Source organism: Aethalodelphis obliquidens, unplaced genomic scaffold, assembly GCF_003676395.1.
Source record: "Aethalodelphis obliquidens isolate GAN/ISIS:26980383/991018 unplaced genomic scaffold, ASM367639v1 scaffold16, whole genome shotgun sequence".
Taxonomy (NCBI): Eukaryota; Metazoa; Chordata; class Mammalia; order Artiodactyla; family Delphinidae; genus Aethalodelphis; species Aethalodelphis obliquidens.
Genome location: NW_020837960.1, coordinates 29,271,517 through 29,287,714, shown reverse-complemented (window position 1 = coordinate 29,287,714; position 16,198 = coordinate 29,271,517). Strand labels below are relative to the sequence as shown.

The 16,198-nt window shown below is 41.9% G+C and overlaps 1 protein-coding gene across 1 annotated transcript in view; it reads left to right on the top strand.

Annotated features, from left to right (window-relative positions):
- Positions 1-7,818, top strand: part of LOC113625741 (protein POLR1D-like) — a 56,441-nt gene extending 48,623 nt beyond the window's left edge. The window contains exon 3 of the mRNA XM_027116619.1: positions 7,522-7,818. Coding sequence (XP_026972420.1) covers positions 7,522-7,654 — 133 coding nt within the window. The 3' untranslated portion in view covers positions 7,655-7,818. The remainder of the gene's footprint in view (positions 1-7,521) is intronic.
- The last annotated feature ends 8,380 nt before the right edge of the window (positions 7,819-16,198 follow it).

The following is a 16,198-nucleotide window of genomic DNA, read 5'->3' as shown; positions in this document are numbered from 1 at the left end:
TCATCAAAAAGTCTACAAATAATAAATGCTGGAGAGGGTGTGGAGAATAGGGAACCCTCCTACGCTGTTGGTGGGAATGTAAATTGGTGCAGCCGCAGTATGGAGGTTCCTTTAAAAACTAAAAATAGATTTACCATATGATCTAGCAATCCCACTCCTGGGCATATATCTGAAAAGATGAAAACTCTAATTTGAAAAGATACATGCACCCCCAAATTGGGGTGGTCACATGAGCCAGGCTGTGACAGTCAAACAGACTACTTCAACTCAGAAGCCAAAAAAAGATTCATCCAAGCAGGGGACCTGACCAAAGAAGGTGCAGACTAGGCTAATAGATTCTGAACAGAAACCTACAGAGAGAGGGCAGGTGGAGCTGAAGTCATTGGATGGTCCCGTGTTCCTGCTTCCAAGCTCCCCAAAGAACCCTCATCCCGTCTTTCCCAAAGTCTGGCTCTGAAGCTGTTTGCCACTGTCCTTCCAATAAATTCCCTTTGTGCTTTAATTCACTGTGTAAGTTTCTACTGCTTGCAACCAAAGAACCTTAGCTAATACAACTATGCAGGTGTTAAAATAAAAGAATAAGAAGCTCCTAGATAAAGTGAAAAATACAGAATGGTGTGTAGTATGTTATGGTTTGTATAAGAAAATGGAACATCATTACATAGGCATAGATATCTCTGGACATGACCATACTCAAGAAACTGTAAGCAGAGTGGGGGGACTGGAGTAAAAGGCAGGCCTCCTTTTCTACTGTACCTTTTTGAAATTCAAACCATGTACATTGTTTTGAAAATGATTTTAAATAAAGGAATTAAGCAGATATAGATGCATCATTATGGAAATGATAAAATGTTATGTGAAAAACGCAAGCTGCAGCACTTTAAGCAAAATATGATCCCATTTGTGTGTTATTCTTGAGAGAGAGAGACAGTGTGTGTGTGTGTGTGTGTGTGTGTGTGTGTGCATGTGTGTGTGTGTGTGTGTGTTCGTTTGTGTACCTAGAAAACCATCTGGAACTATACCTATCAAACTGACAGCAGTAAACGTCATATTCAATGGAGAAAAATGGAAACCTTTTCCTCTAAGATCAGGAACAAGACAAGAATGCCCACTATCACCATTCTTATTCAATATAGTACTTGAAGTCCTAGCTAGAGCAATTAAGCAAGACAAAGAAATAAAATGAAACCAAATCGGAAAGGGAGAAGTAAAACTGTTGCTATTTGCAAATGATATTATTCTGTATATAGAAAATCCCAAAGGCTCAACCAAAGAACTGTTGGAACTAATAAAAAATTTTGGAGAAGCTGTAGGATACAGAGACAACATACAGAAATTAGAGTGTATTTCTATACACTCAGGATGAAACATCTGAAAAAGAAAAAAAGAAAACTATCCCATTTACAGCAGCATGAAAAATAATAAAATACTTAAGAATAAATTTAATCAAGGAAGTGAAAGATCTGTACATTAAAAACTACAAGATGTCGGTGAAAGAAATTGAAGAAAACAAATGGAAAGACATCCTGTGTTTATGGATATTGTTATGGAGTTGATATTGTTAAAATGTCCATACTAACCTTAGCCATCTATGGGTTCAATACCATCAAAATACCAATGGAATTCTTTACAGAAATAGGAATAAAAAATCCTAAAATTTGTATGGAACCACAAAAAACCCTGAATAGCAAAGGAGTCCTAAGGGAAAAGAACAAAGCTATAGGTATCACACCTCCTGGTTTCAAACTATACTGTAAAGCTACAGTAATCAAAACAGTATGGTAGTGACACAAAATAGACACATAGATCAATGGAACAGAATAGAGAGCCTAGAATTGAACCCCTGCTCATAGCCAACTAATATTTGACAAGGGAGCCAAGAGGGGAAAGGAGAGTCTCTTCAACAAATGGTGTTGGAAAAACTGGATAGACATATGCAGAGCAATGAAACTGGACCCTTACCATGGACAAAAATGAACTTGAACTGGATCAAAGACCATAAGACCATAAGACATAAGACCTGATATTATAAAACTCTTACATGAAAAGATGCTCAACATCACTAAGCATCAGGGAAATGCAAATCCAAACTACAATGAAATATTACTTCACACCTGTAAGAATGGCTATCATCAAGAATAAAAGAGATGGGCTACCCTCGTGGTGCAGTGATTAAGAATCCACCTGCCAATGCAGGGGACACGGGTTCGAGCCCTGGTCTGGGAAGATCCCACATGCCGCGGAGCAACTAAGCCCGTGTGCCACAACTACTGAGCCTGTGCTCTAGAGTCCATGAGCCACAACTACTGAGCCCACATGCCACAACTACTGAAGCCCGCATGCGTAGAGCCAGTGCTCCTCAACAAGAGAAGCCACCACAATGAGAAGCCCATGCACCGCAATGAAGAGTGGTCCCTGCTCGCCGCAACTAGAGAAAGCCCGCTCACAGCAACGAAGACCCAATGCAGCAATAAATAAATAAATAAATAGATAGGTAGATAGACAGAATACAAGAGACAACAGATGCTGGTTTCCAAGCAATTTACCTGCACTCTAGAACAAAGTTTAAGAATGATTACATGACTACAAAATAGTCCTGTCCACCAGGCAAAATTCACAATGTCTGGTACCCAATCAAAAATTAGCAGACATGCAAAGAAGCAGAAAAGTATAAGCCATCATTAGGAGAAAAATAAATCACCAGAAAATGATTCAGAGATTCTATCAGAGATGACAGAATAGCTAAAGACAATAAACATTATTTCATATGTTTATGAAGCTAGAGAAAAGATCGAACATGTTAAGCAGAGGCATAGAAGATACAAAAAAGACCCAAATCAAGTAGAGATGGAACTATAATGTCTGAGATGAAAAATATATCAGATGAGATTAGTGGCAGATTAGACACTGTAAAAGAAAATATTAATAAACTTAAGACATAGCAATAGAAACTGTTCAAAATGGACTACGACAGGAAATATGGTTTTTTAAAAAAGGAACAAAGCATCATTGAGCTCTGAGACAAATTCAAGTGACCAAATATACTTGTAATCGGAATTCTCAAAGACAGTGATGGATAGAGAAAAGTATTTGTAGAAATAATGACCGTAAGTTTTCCAGATGTAATGGAGAGTATAAATGCATGGACATAAGAAACTCAATGAGTTTCAAACATTAAAAAAAATGAAGAAAACCACACTAAAGCACATCAAAATCACATGCTTTAAACAGACAGAGAAACTGTATTAAAGGCAGCCAAAGAAAAGAGACGGTATATTCAGAGAAACAAAGATAAGATTCAAATCAGATCTCAACAACGGAAGCTACAAGACAGTGAAAAAATATTTTCAAAATACAGAAAGAAGAAAACAATCATCAGCCTATAATTTTTTACCCAGTTAAAACCTTTCAAAAATGAAAGATCCTTGCCCACATCCTCATCCCCACTGTCAGGGAACCACCCACCACGCCCCCTCCTTGCACACTGGGCTCAGAGACTTTTCCTGGAGGAAGAAGCAGGACATAACATAGATACCTCCTAATCTCTTCCCAAAGAACCTGACTTTGTTTGCAACAGAACATGGAGAAGTTCAAGCCTAATGATGCACTCAAAAACAGTGGAGACTATGGTGAAAGATAATTGAGAGGATACTGGTAGATTTGTTGCAGAAGATACAGGCTAAATTGAAGACTGCTAGTTTGCAGGAGAGAATTGGGGGGGAGGGGAAGCTGGGAGTAGCTCTCCTAGGATAGTAACAAATATCAAACACTAACTAGAAGCTAGAATTTGATTGGTTTAGTCTCTGGAACAATTGATGCCGCAGGGCGTTGTTGAAGACAATAGAGCAATTATCCCACAATTTGTGGCATTTAACAGCAGGGTATGATGGGGGGAAAAGAGAGCTAAAAAGAGCCCTGCCAAAGCGCTGCCATCCAAGGTGGTTGTGGGCAAACCCAAGGCTGCACACCCTTGGCTGAGAAGCAACACCAAAGGCTTAACACAGTGTGTGTGTCTGTACCTATGTGTGTATGTGTATGTGTGTGTGTGTAAAATAGACTTCACTGAAATAAAAGCTGGTCACTAAACAAGTAATCAAGCAAATGGTGGTGGTTGGGGGGGGACCAGAACCCAGAATTGCTATTATAAATTATCTAAAATGTCCAATTTCCAACAAAATGTAAGAGATATTCAATGAAATAGGAAAATACGGCTCATACACTGGGGGACAAAAGCAACAGAAATTGCCTGTGAGAGTGACCAGATGTTGGATTAACAGATGAAGACTTCAAAGTAGTTATAAGTATATTCAAAGAACTAGTGGAAACCATGATTTACAAAATAAAGGAAGGTATGCTGACAATGTTACATCAAATAGCTAGTATCAATAAAGAGATATAAAATTTTTAAAAGAACCAAATAAAAATTCTGGAGTTGAAAAGTATACTTGAAATGAAAAGTTAACTAGAGAACTTCTTGCCCAACTTCTTGCAGAAAAAAGAACTAACAAACTTGAAGATAGGTTGATAGAGATTACGCAATCCAAAGAACAAAGAGAAAAAAAAAGAATGAAGAAAAATGAACAGCGCCTCAGGAAATGTGGAATACCATTAAGTACACCAACATACATGTAATAGAAGTACCAGAAGAGAAGAGGGGGAAAGAAAAAATATTTAAAGAAATAATGGTTGAAAACATTCCTAATTTATTGAAAACCACTAATCTATACATCCAGGAAGTGCAACAAATTCCACAAAGAGATCCACAAATAGACATATACAGTAAAAGAGCTAAAAGCCAAATACAAGGAGAAAATCTTGAAAGTGACCAAAAAAAAAAAACAAACTCGCCACTTGTAAGAAATCCAATAAGATTAGCAATTTACTTATCAGAAACAGTGGAGGCCAGAAAGCAGTGGGATAACATATTCAAAGTGCAAAGAGAAAAAAAACTGTCAATCAAGAATCTGATATCCAGCAAAGCTATCTTTAAAAAATGAAGACAAAACAAAGACATTATCGGATTAAAAAAATGAGAGAGTTTGTTCCCAGCACACACACCTTAATTTTTTCAGGCTAAAAGAAGTGACCCCAGAGGGTAATTTGAATTCACGAAAAAACCAAGAGCACTGGTGAAGGCAACTATGTAATTATAAAATACAGTAAAAATACATCTTTATTCTCCTTTTTCCTCTTAAATTATTTGAAAAGCAAGTGTATAAAACCGTATGTATACAGTGATTGTTGGTCTCAGCCTGTAATACCCCACTCTCCCCATAAAGAAACCCAGTGGGGAATACCAGATGGTACAGGACCTCAGGGCAGTAATGAAGCCACTGAGGATACACATCCAGTGGTCCCTGAACCCTACACCCTGCTGGCTACTCTATGTCCACCAGGACCTAATATTCTGTATTAGATTTAAAAGACACCTTCTTCTTCCATTAGCCCCAAAGCCACAAGGAATTTTTGCTTTTGAGCGGCAGGACCCAAACACGCAACAAAAACAAAACTTCTGGACAGTCCTGCCCCAAGAATTCAAAAAATTCCCCCATCATCTTTGGGGAAATAGCTAAAGGCCCAAAAGATCACATCTGGAGGAGGGAACCCACCATTCCGATCACCAGGCCTACTAAGGAGGCCTCTGAAATAATACTGTAACCACCACCTAGCCAATAAAGGGTATAAAGTGTCCAAGCAAAGGGCTCAAATTTCACAAGCTAGAGTCACTACCTGGGCTTCATTCTCACAGAAGGTCAGGGAAGCCTACCCCAGGAAAGGGAAGAAGCTTTTGCAGCCTCGCCCCTCCTAGAACCAGAGGACAGCTTAGGGGTTTCCCAGGGGTGGCTGGGATCCCCAGCCACAGTCTAATAGCTGGGCCCCTACATGAAATGTTCAAAGGGAAGGATGATGAGCCTTCTGAATGGCCTTAAGAATAGGAAGAGGCATTTCAAGAATTACAAAAGCAATTACTTCAGGCCCCTGTCCTGACCCTCCCAGATTTAGCTACTTCAACAGAGATCTAGGAAGCCACGAAGGGCTAGTTAATGAACAAGGGTAGCACTTCTTTCCCCAACTGCAGCTTGTCAAGCCATTAGGGAGGCTCATCAAAGAACTCACTACAGGAGGGAAGCCCTATATAATTGGTTAGTTGGGGTCATGGTAACTCCTGGCATGAAAAGTATAATCAGTTGGATAGTTGAGACGGGCCCCATCTGCACAATGAACAACCCTCACACCTGATCCCCCCAACCAAAGCCCCCAGATAAGGACCATTCAGACCAGAGGGACATATCCTGGAGAAGATGGGCACATTGATTTCACCGTCATGCCGAGGGCAGCTGGCAACTTCAGGTGTCCCTTGGTGCTAGTAAACACATTTTCTGGGTTAGACAGAAGCATTCCCTGCCAGAACTGAAAAGAAAGAATCCCCAGGTCTGGGCTCCCAGGATTCGTACAATGCGATAATGTCTCAAGTGCCCCAGGCGTAAGATGGACCCTGCGTGCAGCCTGGAGACCCCAATCAACGGAGAAAATAGATCCAATCAGACCTTCAAACGGGCCTTAGCCAAGCTATGTCAGGGAACTCCAACTGCCCCGCACCACATGCGGTTGGCCCCGAGGGATAAGTTAAGTGCCCTTGAATTCCTGTATGGTAGACCCATTCCCCAAGCTGAAGAGAAGGGACACCTTAGCCCCCCTAAAATGCAACAGCCCGTGTGTGCCCTCCAGGCAGGAGAAACCGAGAAAGCTCTCACGGAATATGGGGACCAGGTGCTGCCTGCACCCACTGACCCGGCCCCCAACCCCTTCCAGCCAGGAGCCTGAGTACATCTAAAAACCTGGAAAACTGGCAGCCTGCAAGCCCAGCTCACCCCTAAGTGGAAAGGACCCTGTTTGGTGACCCTCACCACCTGCTCTGCCCAGAAGTAGCAGGGGTCACTCCGTGGGGACACTGCACTTGAGGGAAGAGGCCCCCGAGACCCAACCTCTGGAGAGAAAACCTGGGGCCACAGCCCCCTTGACTACTTGTGCGAACCACTCTCTGACCTGCAGCTTCTCTCCTGAAAAACAACCAAAGTTCGACCACGTACACGCAGGCCCGGCAGTGAGCCTCTGCATCGGGGCCAAAGACCTGCAGCCCTGCCTTGTCAGGAAAATTTCACAGGTGACCATTATTCTCTTGCTGACATTTGGGCACGTATCTTAAACTCTCCGGGGTCCTTTGTCTCCAAGAGGTTAGACAAATGGGGATCGCTCAGGGAGATGGTCAGGGCCGAAGCCTGGGGCCACCAAACAGATCTCACGGTGGCTGCAGGACAACAATGCCCACACTCAGCAGGAAGCAGTTACAGAAGATGGACCCGAGACCCTCAGTGCCCTCAACAATGAGGAGCAGGACAAAAGGCAGAGGAGGGTTTGTCACCAGCAAAGCCCATTCACAACTCCCGGAAAATAAAAATAGAATCTGGGTAATAAAATAAAGTCTAACCTTTTTTTTCTTTTCCTTTGTGCTGCGTCTAGTTGCATCGGCTCACATGCGGAGGCCTCGCACCAGGCACTTCAGACCGGAGTTCCTCCAGCGGAAGGGCTGCAGGACGCTCAGTTCAGGGACCATGTGCAGAGACGCCGCGCCGGCTCTGGATCGGGGGCGTGAGCGGCTGCGCTGCGCCTGCGCTGGACAACCCCGCCCCCTCCCTACTACGAGAACCCTATAAAGCAGCCCCGCCCACAGCCTATCAGGAGAGCGTGTGCTCTAGAGCGGGAGCTTGCCCCTCTCCATTCTTTAATCAGGGAATAAAGCTTTCCTTTGCTTCTGAACCCAACTCAGTCTCGTTGTATCGGCACAGTGACACCAGGCAGGAGGACCCTTGCTGGGGCCCGACTTGAAAGGGTCGGTAACGCTTGGACTTCTATTCCTACCTGGCAGTAGTGAGGAAGCCCCCTCCTTCCAGTTCGGGGGTCGTATGAGATGAAGACAGCTAACACAGAAGACTTAAATAACTACGAAAACCTCTTAATAGAATACCACAAATTTCCAGGTTGCAATAATAAATTGCTCATTATATCAAGAAGCAGGAAGATCTCAAACTGAATGAAAAAGACAACCCACAGGTATCAACATCGAGATAACACAGGCGTTAGAATTCTTACAAAGACTGAAAGCAAACACAAAAATGTCTCAACAATTCTAAGCACTCTCAAAACGAATAAAAAAATAGAGCATCTCAGCAAAGAAATAGAAGGTCTAAATAAGAACCAAATAGAAATGACAATAAGCAAATTAAAAAAACTCAAGGACTCCACAGAGTGGAGGAGCCAGATGAAGGAATCAGTGAGCTGGAAGATAGAACAATACAAATTACCCAAACTGAACAACAGGGAGAATTCTGAGGTAAAGAATTGAATCACCAACATATTGCTGGTGGGAATGAAAAATGATCTGGCATTAAAAAAAAAAACACCACATGCAGCTACCATATAACCCAGTGACTGCACTTCTAGGCATTATCCCAGAGAAAGGAAAACTTATGTTCTCATAAAAACCTGTACAAAAATATTTATAGCAGCTTTATTCATAATAACCAACAAAAGGACCAGATGTCCTTCAGTGAGTGAGGGTTAAACAAAATGGGGGTCCATCCACACCACGTGACACTGCCCAGCAGTGAAAAGGAACAAGCTACAGACACACACACAACCACCTGGTTGAATCTCCAGGGAATTGGCTGAATGGAAAATCCAGTCCTACAAGGTTGCATATTATATTATTCCACTTATGTAACATTCTTGCAATGACAGAAATGGAGAACAGATTAGTGGCTGCCAGAGACTTTAAGGAAAGAGAATGAAAAGGATAAAAGAGCGGCATGAGATATCGCTGTGGTGATGGAAATGTTCCGTGTCTTCACTGTATCAATGCCAATGTCCTAGTGGTGATATTGTCCTGGAGTTTTGCAAGATGTTACCATTGGGAGAAACTGGGTAAAGGGGACATGCAACCTCTCTGTACGATATCTTACAACTGCATATGAATCTATAATTACCCCAAAATGAAAAATTTAAATCCATTTGGAAAAAAAGACAAATCACAGACTAGGAGAGGTTATTTGAAACAAAACCAAGAAAGGATTTGTTTTCAGAATTTATAAGGAATATGTAAAAATCAATAAGAAAAAGACATAAGTGGTAATAAAAGAAAAATGAAGACAACTGTTTAAGTGTAATGTGGAAATAAATATGGCAAAACGTTAAAGTTTGATGAAGCTGGTGGTGGGTCTGTGGGTCTGGCCCATTTCCTCTGTTTGCAATATTCTATGTGTGATATAAATGACAATAGGTCACCACTTCTTTATGACTTGTTTCAGAGCAGTCGCAGAGGAGGGATGCTTGAAATATCTCAAAAAAGTGGTGCAGTACAAAGTTTTCCGATTTCTGTTGATGGAAATTTTGGTAGACTGATCTTCTTGCTAAGATGTCTTGTCCTTTGGGTCATGGGAAAAGCTGAAAAGATCTCTGATCCACTTGTCCCTTTCCAGGAACCAGAGGACTTTTTCAGTGAAAAGGATGCCACATATTCTTTATTTTATAACATATACTCTAACTTTTATTTTCTGTAAATGAATAATACCTCAAATAACCAATCATTTCCATAATTAACCCTTTTCAAGCACCTCCTAAGTTTTATTTTCATCGTAATAATCTTGTAACTTTCAATAAAAACACATACTTTTCCTTGAATAGTGATGTATAAGTTTCTTTGAGGATAAGTAGGTATACATCTGTATCACTGAAATAAAAAGGAATATGTACTAATATTATTACCAAAATAATACTCTTCAGAAAAATCTTATTGAGGTTTTTACCTTTTGCTTAATGTTTTTCCCCCCCTTCCGTGAAGAAAAATCACAATTCGACAGTGAATTTAAAAACTGATGAGCACCATTCCCACGCTACACTTTTATACACCTGCATAAAAATAAGTCTTCAGAGTTACTTACAATTTTATTGCAAACTTGTACAAAAAGGAAAGCATTCAAACTACTTATCTTTTGACTTATAATATTAATATGATGTGCCAAGTGTAGCTTCCTTTATATATTTATTGTTTGGGGTACGCTGAACCTCCCATGACTATGAATTTATATATTTCCACAGATTTGGTAAGTTTTTTCCCATCGTTTCTTCAAATATTTCTCGTGCTTCATTCTCTATGTTCTCTCCTTTGGAGATTCCAGGTCCACGTACGTCAGACTTTTTTTGTATTGGGCCGTAGTCTCTGAAGTTCTGATAACATTTGTTTTGAGGGGGGAGGGGTTCCTTTTCAGATCGAATGATGTTTTTGTTGCTGTGGTTCACTCTTCAGAGCCTTTACATAGTTGATATTTTTACCTTTATTGAGATATCACTGATACATGTTAAACTGCATATGTTTTAAGGTATAATTTGATATGCTTTGGCATATATTTACACCAGTAAAACTTACAGCCATCATCAAGACAATGAACCTATCTATCACGATCAGAGGATTCTCATGCCCCTTTTAATCCATCATCCTACCCTCTTCCACACCCTCTGTCCACAGGCACCACTGATACCGTTTCTACAGCTATAGATTAATTTGCATTTTCTAGAATAAGGTTGACTATGTATTCTTCCAAACTGAGAAGTACCCAAAACTTGGGGCCTGTCCAGATAGTGTCATCACAGGAAGAATGTCAAGATGATTTCCTCAGCTGCACTGACCTGGAGCTGCCTCTTGACAGCCCAGCATGAGGAACATCTCAGGGAAAAAGAAGAAGACAGCCAACAGGGGATTGGCAAGATGGGAGGGAGAAGTTGGGGGTGGTTTTGTGCAGGACCACCTTAGCTAAGCTGGAGCTGAGTTTCCCAGAATTCCCTCCCTGTATGGTTCCAGGTGAAGGGTGGCTGCGGGAGAACTTGTGCCTGACTTGAAAGGGGGCAGTGAAGCAGCGTCCTCGAAGCCCAGGCTCGGGGCAAAGGTACAGATGCTGCCACAGCATCTGCCCGTGGCCGCTGACGTGCCGGCCTCCTTCTCTGCGTGGGGCAGCGGCTGGGCCCACAGCTCCCACAGCTCCTCTGAGCTCCGGACCAGGTCCAGGTGCAGCTCAGTGAGGAGAGGGCCGGCTTCTTCTGTAGGTAGCCCAGGCCCTGCAGGGGAGGGACCAGCGACACAGTTTCCAGTCTGTCTTTGTGGGTTCTGCTTGGTTCTTTCAGGTCTGGTTTGTCTTGCTCTGTCCTGTCTCACGTCTGGGTTCTTCCCGGACGGCCAGCCCTGCTGACCTACAGCAAGGTTATGCCCACCACCGGACAACAGAGGCAAGCTTCCCATGGACACTTCACCAGCTCTCACAGCTGTAAAAAGCCCAATGCCCACAAAAGTCCTCTATTATGTATCTCTTGTCACAGCTCTGCTTCCTGAAATGAACCCTGAGCGGTACAGCTTGGCCTGCGGCAATGACCCTGTCTGATTGACAGGGGGAAAAGGCCTTTTTCATTACTTTGGAAAAGAAACATCCAAGAGATTAGCTTACTTTAAAAATTTACAGAGCTCTCAGCAAATCAGTGAATGTTCCTTATTGTTGGAATTTTCTCCCACGAAGTAACTCTTAAGGACCTCAAAATGAAATGTGACACATACTTAATGATAAACATAGCTACTGGATTTCCTTTTAACATTTTGCAAAAATTCTAGACTTTTAAGAAAATAAAGGAAGTCAACACACAATCAAAGTATAACATTAACCTCAAATTATTTTTATTTAGCCAAATCCTCCCCCCCCACCCCCACCCCCGCCCTTTACAAAGCCACTTGCAAAATCCCATTTGACAAGGGATATTATTACAGTTTGTAATGCCCAACGTCAGGGCAGGACTTTTTTTTTTCTCTTTTGTAAAATCGGTTTGAGTTATTTACAATGAACTTAAAAACCATGAACTTGAATGAAAAAGCTTGACAGGTTTGATGTATGATAGACGAAAGTTTCCAAAAAAAAAAAGCCCAGAAAAAAATTTTTTTTTTTTTTTTGGCCGTGGAATAAAAACATGGGTCTAGCTACTCAGTCTCTTCTAAGAGAGCAGTGAAATAGAGTTGCCCGGCGATTATAAAATTTCTACAGAAAACTAGTTAACAAAAGAGATGTAAATGTTTTTCCATCAATGGAATAATGTAGCAGGAGGGGGGTTGCGTTTTTCCCAACAAACAGAATCGGTTTTTGTGTGTTTGTCTGCAAGCTAGTTACTGATTACATTGTTTCGTTTATTCTATCCGGGTAGCTCCTAATAATTATTTTTCAGGAGAACCACAAAATAGATAAGGTGCAGGACACTCTTGCAGGAGAGTCTGGATTCTGGCCATCGATGGCCTGACTTACACGATGTTTCTCAACACACTCCTTCAGGCCTTCCACCGCATTTGCACCCCAGCTCCTTGTTTCGTTAATGCCTTTGCAGGAGTTGTAAGCAGTTTCTCAAACATAATCTTCAGTGGTGTTTACTTTGACCACTGACTGTTGATTCAGAAGGAGCTCCTTTTTCAAAGGAAATCCCTCCACTTTTCCTGTGCCTACAGGCAAGAGAGAATAATTGTCATGGCACCCGGCCCCGTGTGTTTAGAGCTTTGAAATGATCACAAAATTACTTTTCCCCTTTCATTTATTTTCCTCTTAAATCCTGTTTTACAGTAATCATTCAAATGACTTCACTACATGGTCAGCCAGATAATGGCTTTAAGAGGCTGGCTATTTTAAATAGTGGGGACTGAAGAGCCACTTCTCAGTACAAACCTTTTAAAAAGTGTTTGTTTAATGAACAAGAAATGTCTAGAATATGAATGAAAATGTGTCAAAAATACAATCACACTTCTTCTAAAACCCTTTTATGCAAGAAAAATGTAGATTTTAGTCCTTGTTTGTAACTTTCTTGAAGGTTGTATTTGTAAATGTCTCTGCATGAAATAAAGAGGAAAGGAACAGGGCAAGATTAGAAAGGAAAACATCTTTTCAAATTATTAGTGACATCTACCTAATGCCTTACTAATTAATATTAAATCATTGACTTTGCAATATAAATATCAAATAAGTTACTTAGCTGGGAGAATCTCTACACCCTGTGTTCTATCCCTTTTGTAAATTCTTTGACTCTATTAAGTTTATTCTTTGTGATGATGTCATTCTTTGGCTGAGTTTAATATTTAAACTACAGAAGGAATAAAACTTGGCTCACTCGAAATTAAGTTAGACTTTTTCTTCATTTTGATAATTCCTGTTCAAGAGTCCCTCCCTCCCCAAGCAATGACAACAATATCAAACAACAATTGGATGCTGGGTGAGAAGATGCTTCCTAGCTGGGCTTGGGAGAAGATGGGCTCGGGGAACCCTTTAATTGCTGAATTGACTCACAAGTGCTATGATGTCCAAGAGGCTAGTAAAGCTGGATATACTCAAATGTATTCAGGAGGAACTTAAAGAATTGATTAACTTTAGCGGTTTCCCTGGTGGCGCAGTGGTTGGGAGTCCGCCTGCCGCGCCCCCTGGTCCGGGAAGATGCCACGTGCCGCGGGGCTGCTGGGCCCGTGGGCCGTGGCCGCTGGGCCTGTGCGTCTGGAACCTATGCTCCCCGACGAGAGGGGCCGCGGCGGTGGGAGGCCCGCGTACCGCAAAAAAAAAAAAAAAAGAATTGATTAACTTTGTCATTTAAAAACTGAGGACTTCCCTGGTGGTCCAGTGGTTAAGAATCCACGCTTCCACTGCAGGGGGCACAGGTTTGATCCCTGGTTGGGGAACTAGGATACCGCACGCTGCATGGGGCAGCCAAAAAAAAATTGTATTAAAATTTTTTGGGGGGGATACTGCTTTATTTGGAAAATATCCAGATGTAGGAAGAAGCTAGAATTAGAAAATCACTGTTTGGCAGGAATTGTTTCAGTTAAGGATCATCAGTGGCTGCAAAACTTGATGGGCAAAAGCAACACGAGAAAAAGGATATTTGCATGTTTCAACATATATCCCCCACTGGATATGTATTAATTACAAAGGGGAAAAATAGTTAAATTCCAGTGGAGAAGCCTGGCCTCGCTGAAAGCAGCTCTTTTTCCCCTTTCCTGTTTGCCCATTTCTGTTCCCCTCTAAACTTGAAAGAACCTACTTCATTCATTTTCTAGGTAAAAAGCAGTAAGAATGAAGAATGAAGTAGTTAAAGAATGACTAGCTCTCTATCCCCATCAGCTCCCCCTTCGCAATCCTGCGGTCAGATCAAACGGGCAAGATAACATCTGAAGGTAGAGTCAGCCAGCCTGCACACAATGGAGAAGGATCCAGAACCCACCTGCCTTGATGACTCACTGAGATTCTTCCCTCCTTTTTCCCTTTAAAACCTGTCATGGCTGAGCAGACACTTTGGAGTTGGTCTCGGAACACGAGTCCACCTTCTCCCCAGATTGCCGCCTTTTCTGATTAAAGCACCTTTCCCTTCTGTTGATACTCGTCTCTCGAATTATTGGATTTTTAGCTGTGAGCAGCTGACCCTGAGTTTGGTAACACCACCACCTGAACCGAAGGTCAAGGTTAACTTTACCAACGAGGGAACAAAACAACACATGTGCCTCCAAGGACATGCAGCAATTCTCCGGTCGTCCTACCACAAGTGTGCAACTGAATCTGATCATGGAGAAACAGCCAAACTGGGGAATGTTCTACAAAATAGCTGGGTGTCACGAAAGACAATGATTGGCTGGGTGGTTCCTGATTAAAGATGACCAAAGAGACAAGATGACTAAATGCAATTCCCTGCAGAAATGGTCATCTGCATCTTATAGGGGGACACAAAGCCAGAGAGGTTCGGAGACTGGCCGACAACATCAGTTTATGATGTGACCCAGTGCATGGAATTCAGACGGAGGTGTACGGATCAAAAAGGGCAGAACAAAAATGACTTCTGTCAGAGGCAATTTCGTGTTGTGCAAACCTATGAATTTTATAGAACGAAAGTCATGGACTACTGAATACTGTGTATTTGGCAATACACAGGCTGAGTAGGAAAGTAGAAAGAAAAGATACACACAGGCGAGGACACCAGAAGAGCTTTCCCTGTCCCCCGCTCCACCAGCCCCATGGATGCTGTGACAGTCAAGCCTGGAGTGGAGTGAGGTTACCACACTATGTAAGGATCAACATTCTCCTGTAATAGCAGCATTATTCACAACAGCCAAGACATGGAAGGAACCTAAATGCCCATCGACGGATGGATGGATAAAGAAGATGTGGTACATGTATACAATGGAATACTGTTCAGCCATAAAAAAAGAATGAAATAATGCCATTTGCAGCAACATGAATGGACCTAGAGATTATTATACTAAGTGAAGTAAGTCAGACAAAGACAAATACCATATGGTATCACTTATGTGTGGAATCTAAAATATGACACAAATGAACTTATCTACGAAAGAGAAACAGACTCACAGACATAGAGAACAGACTTGTGGTTGCCAGCGGGGGAGGGGGTGGGTGGATTGAGATTTTGGGATCAGTAGATGCAAACTGATATATAGAGAATGGATAAACGATTAGGTCCTACTGTAGAGCACCCAGAATATACTGTGGAGCACATTCTTTTTTAAGTATATATATGTATATCTGAATCACCTTGCTGTACAGAAAAAATTAACACAACATTGTAAATCAACTATACTTGGGGTTTTTTTAAATTAATTAATTAATTTATTTATTTTTGGCTGTGTTGGGTCTTTGTTGCTGCACGCGGGCTTTCTCTAGCTGTGGTGAGCAGGGGCTACTCTTCACTGTGGTGGCTTCTCTTGTTGCAGAGCACCAGTTCTAGGCATGTGGGCTCAGTAGTTGTGGCTCGAGGGCTCTAGAGCGTAGGCTCAGCAGTTGTGGCGCACGGGCTTAGTTGCTCTGCGGCACGTGGGATCTTCCCGGACCAGGGCTCGAACCCGTGTGCCCTGCATTGGCAGGCAGATTCTTAACCACTGTGCCACCAGGGAAGCCCCTCAACAATACTTTAGTAAAAAAACATTCTCCTGTAAATAAAAGATGTCATATATAGCCTTTATAGTTTTGGTTTTGTTTTACTTCATTTTCTACTGCATCAAATTCTTTTATAGTGGGCAATTTAAAGGAAATGAGTGTTCCCTGCAAATTCAGACATTTTGGTATGAAAA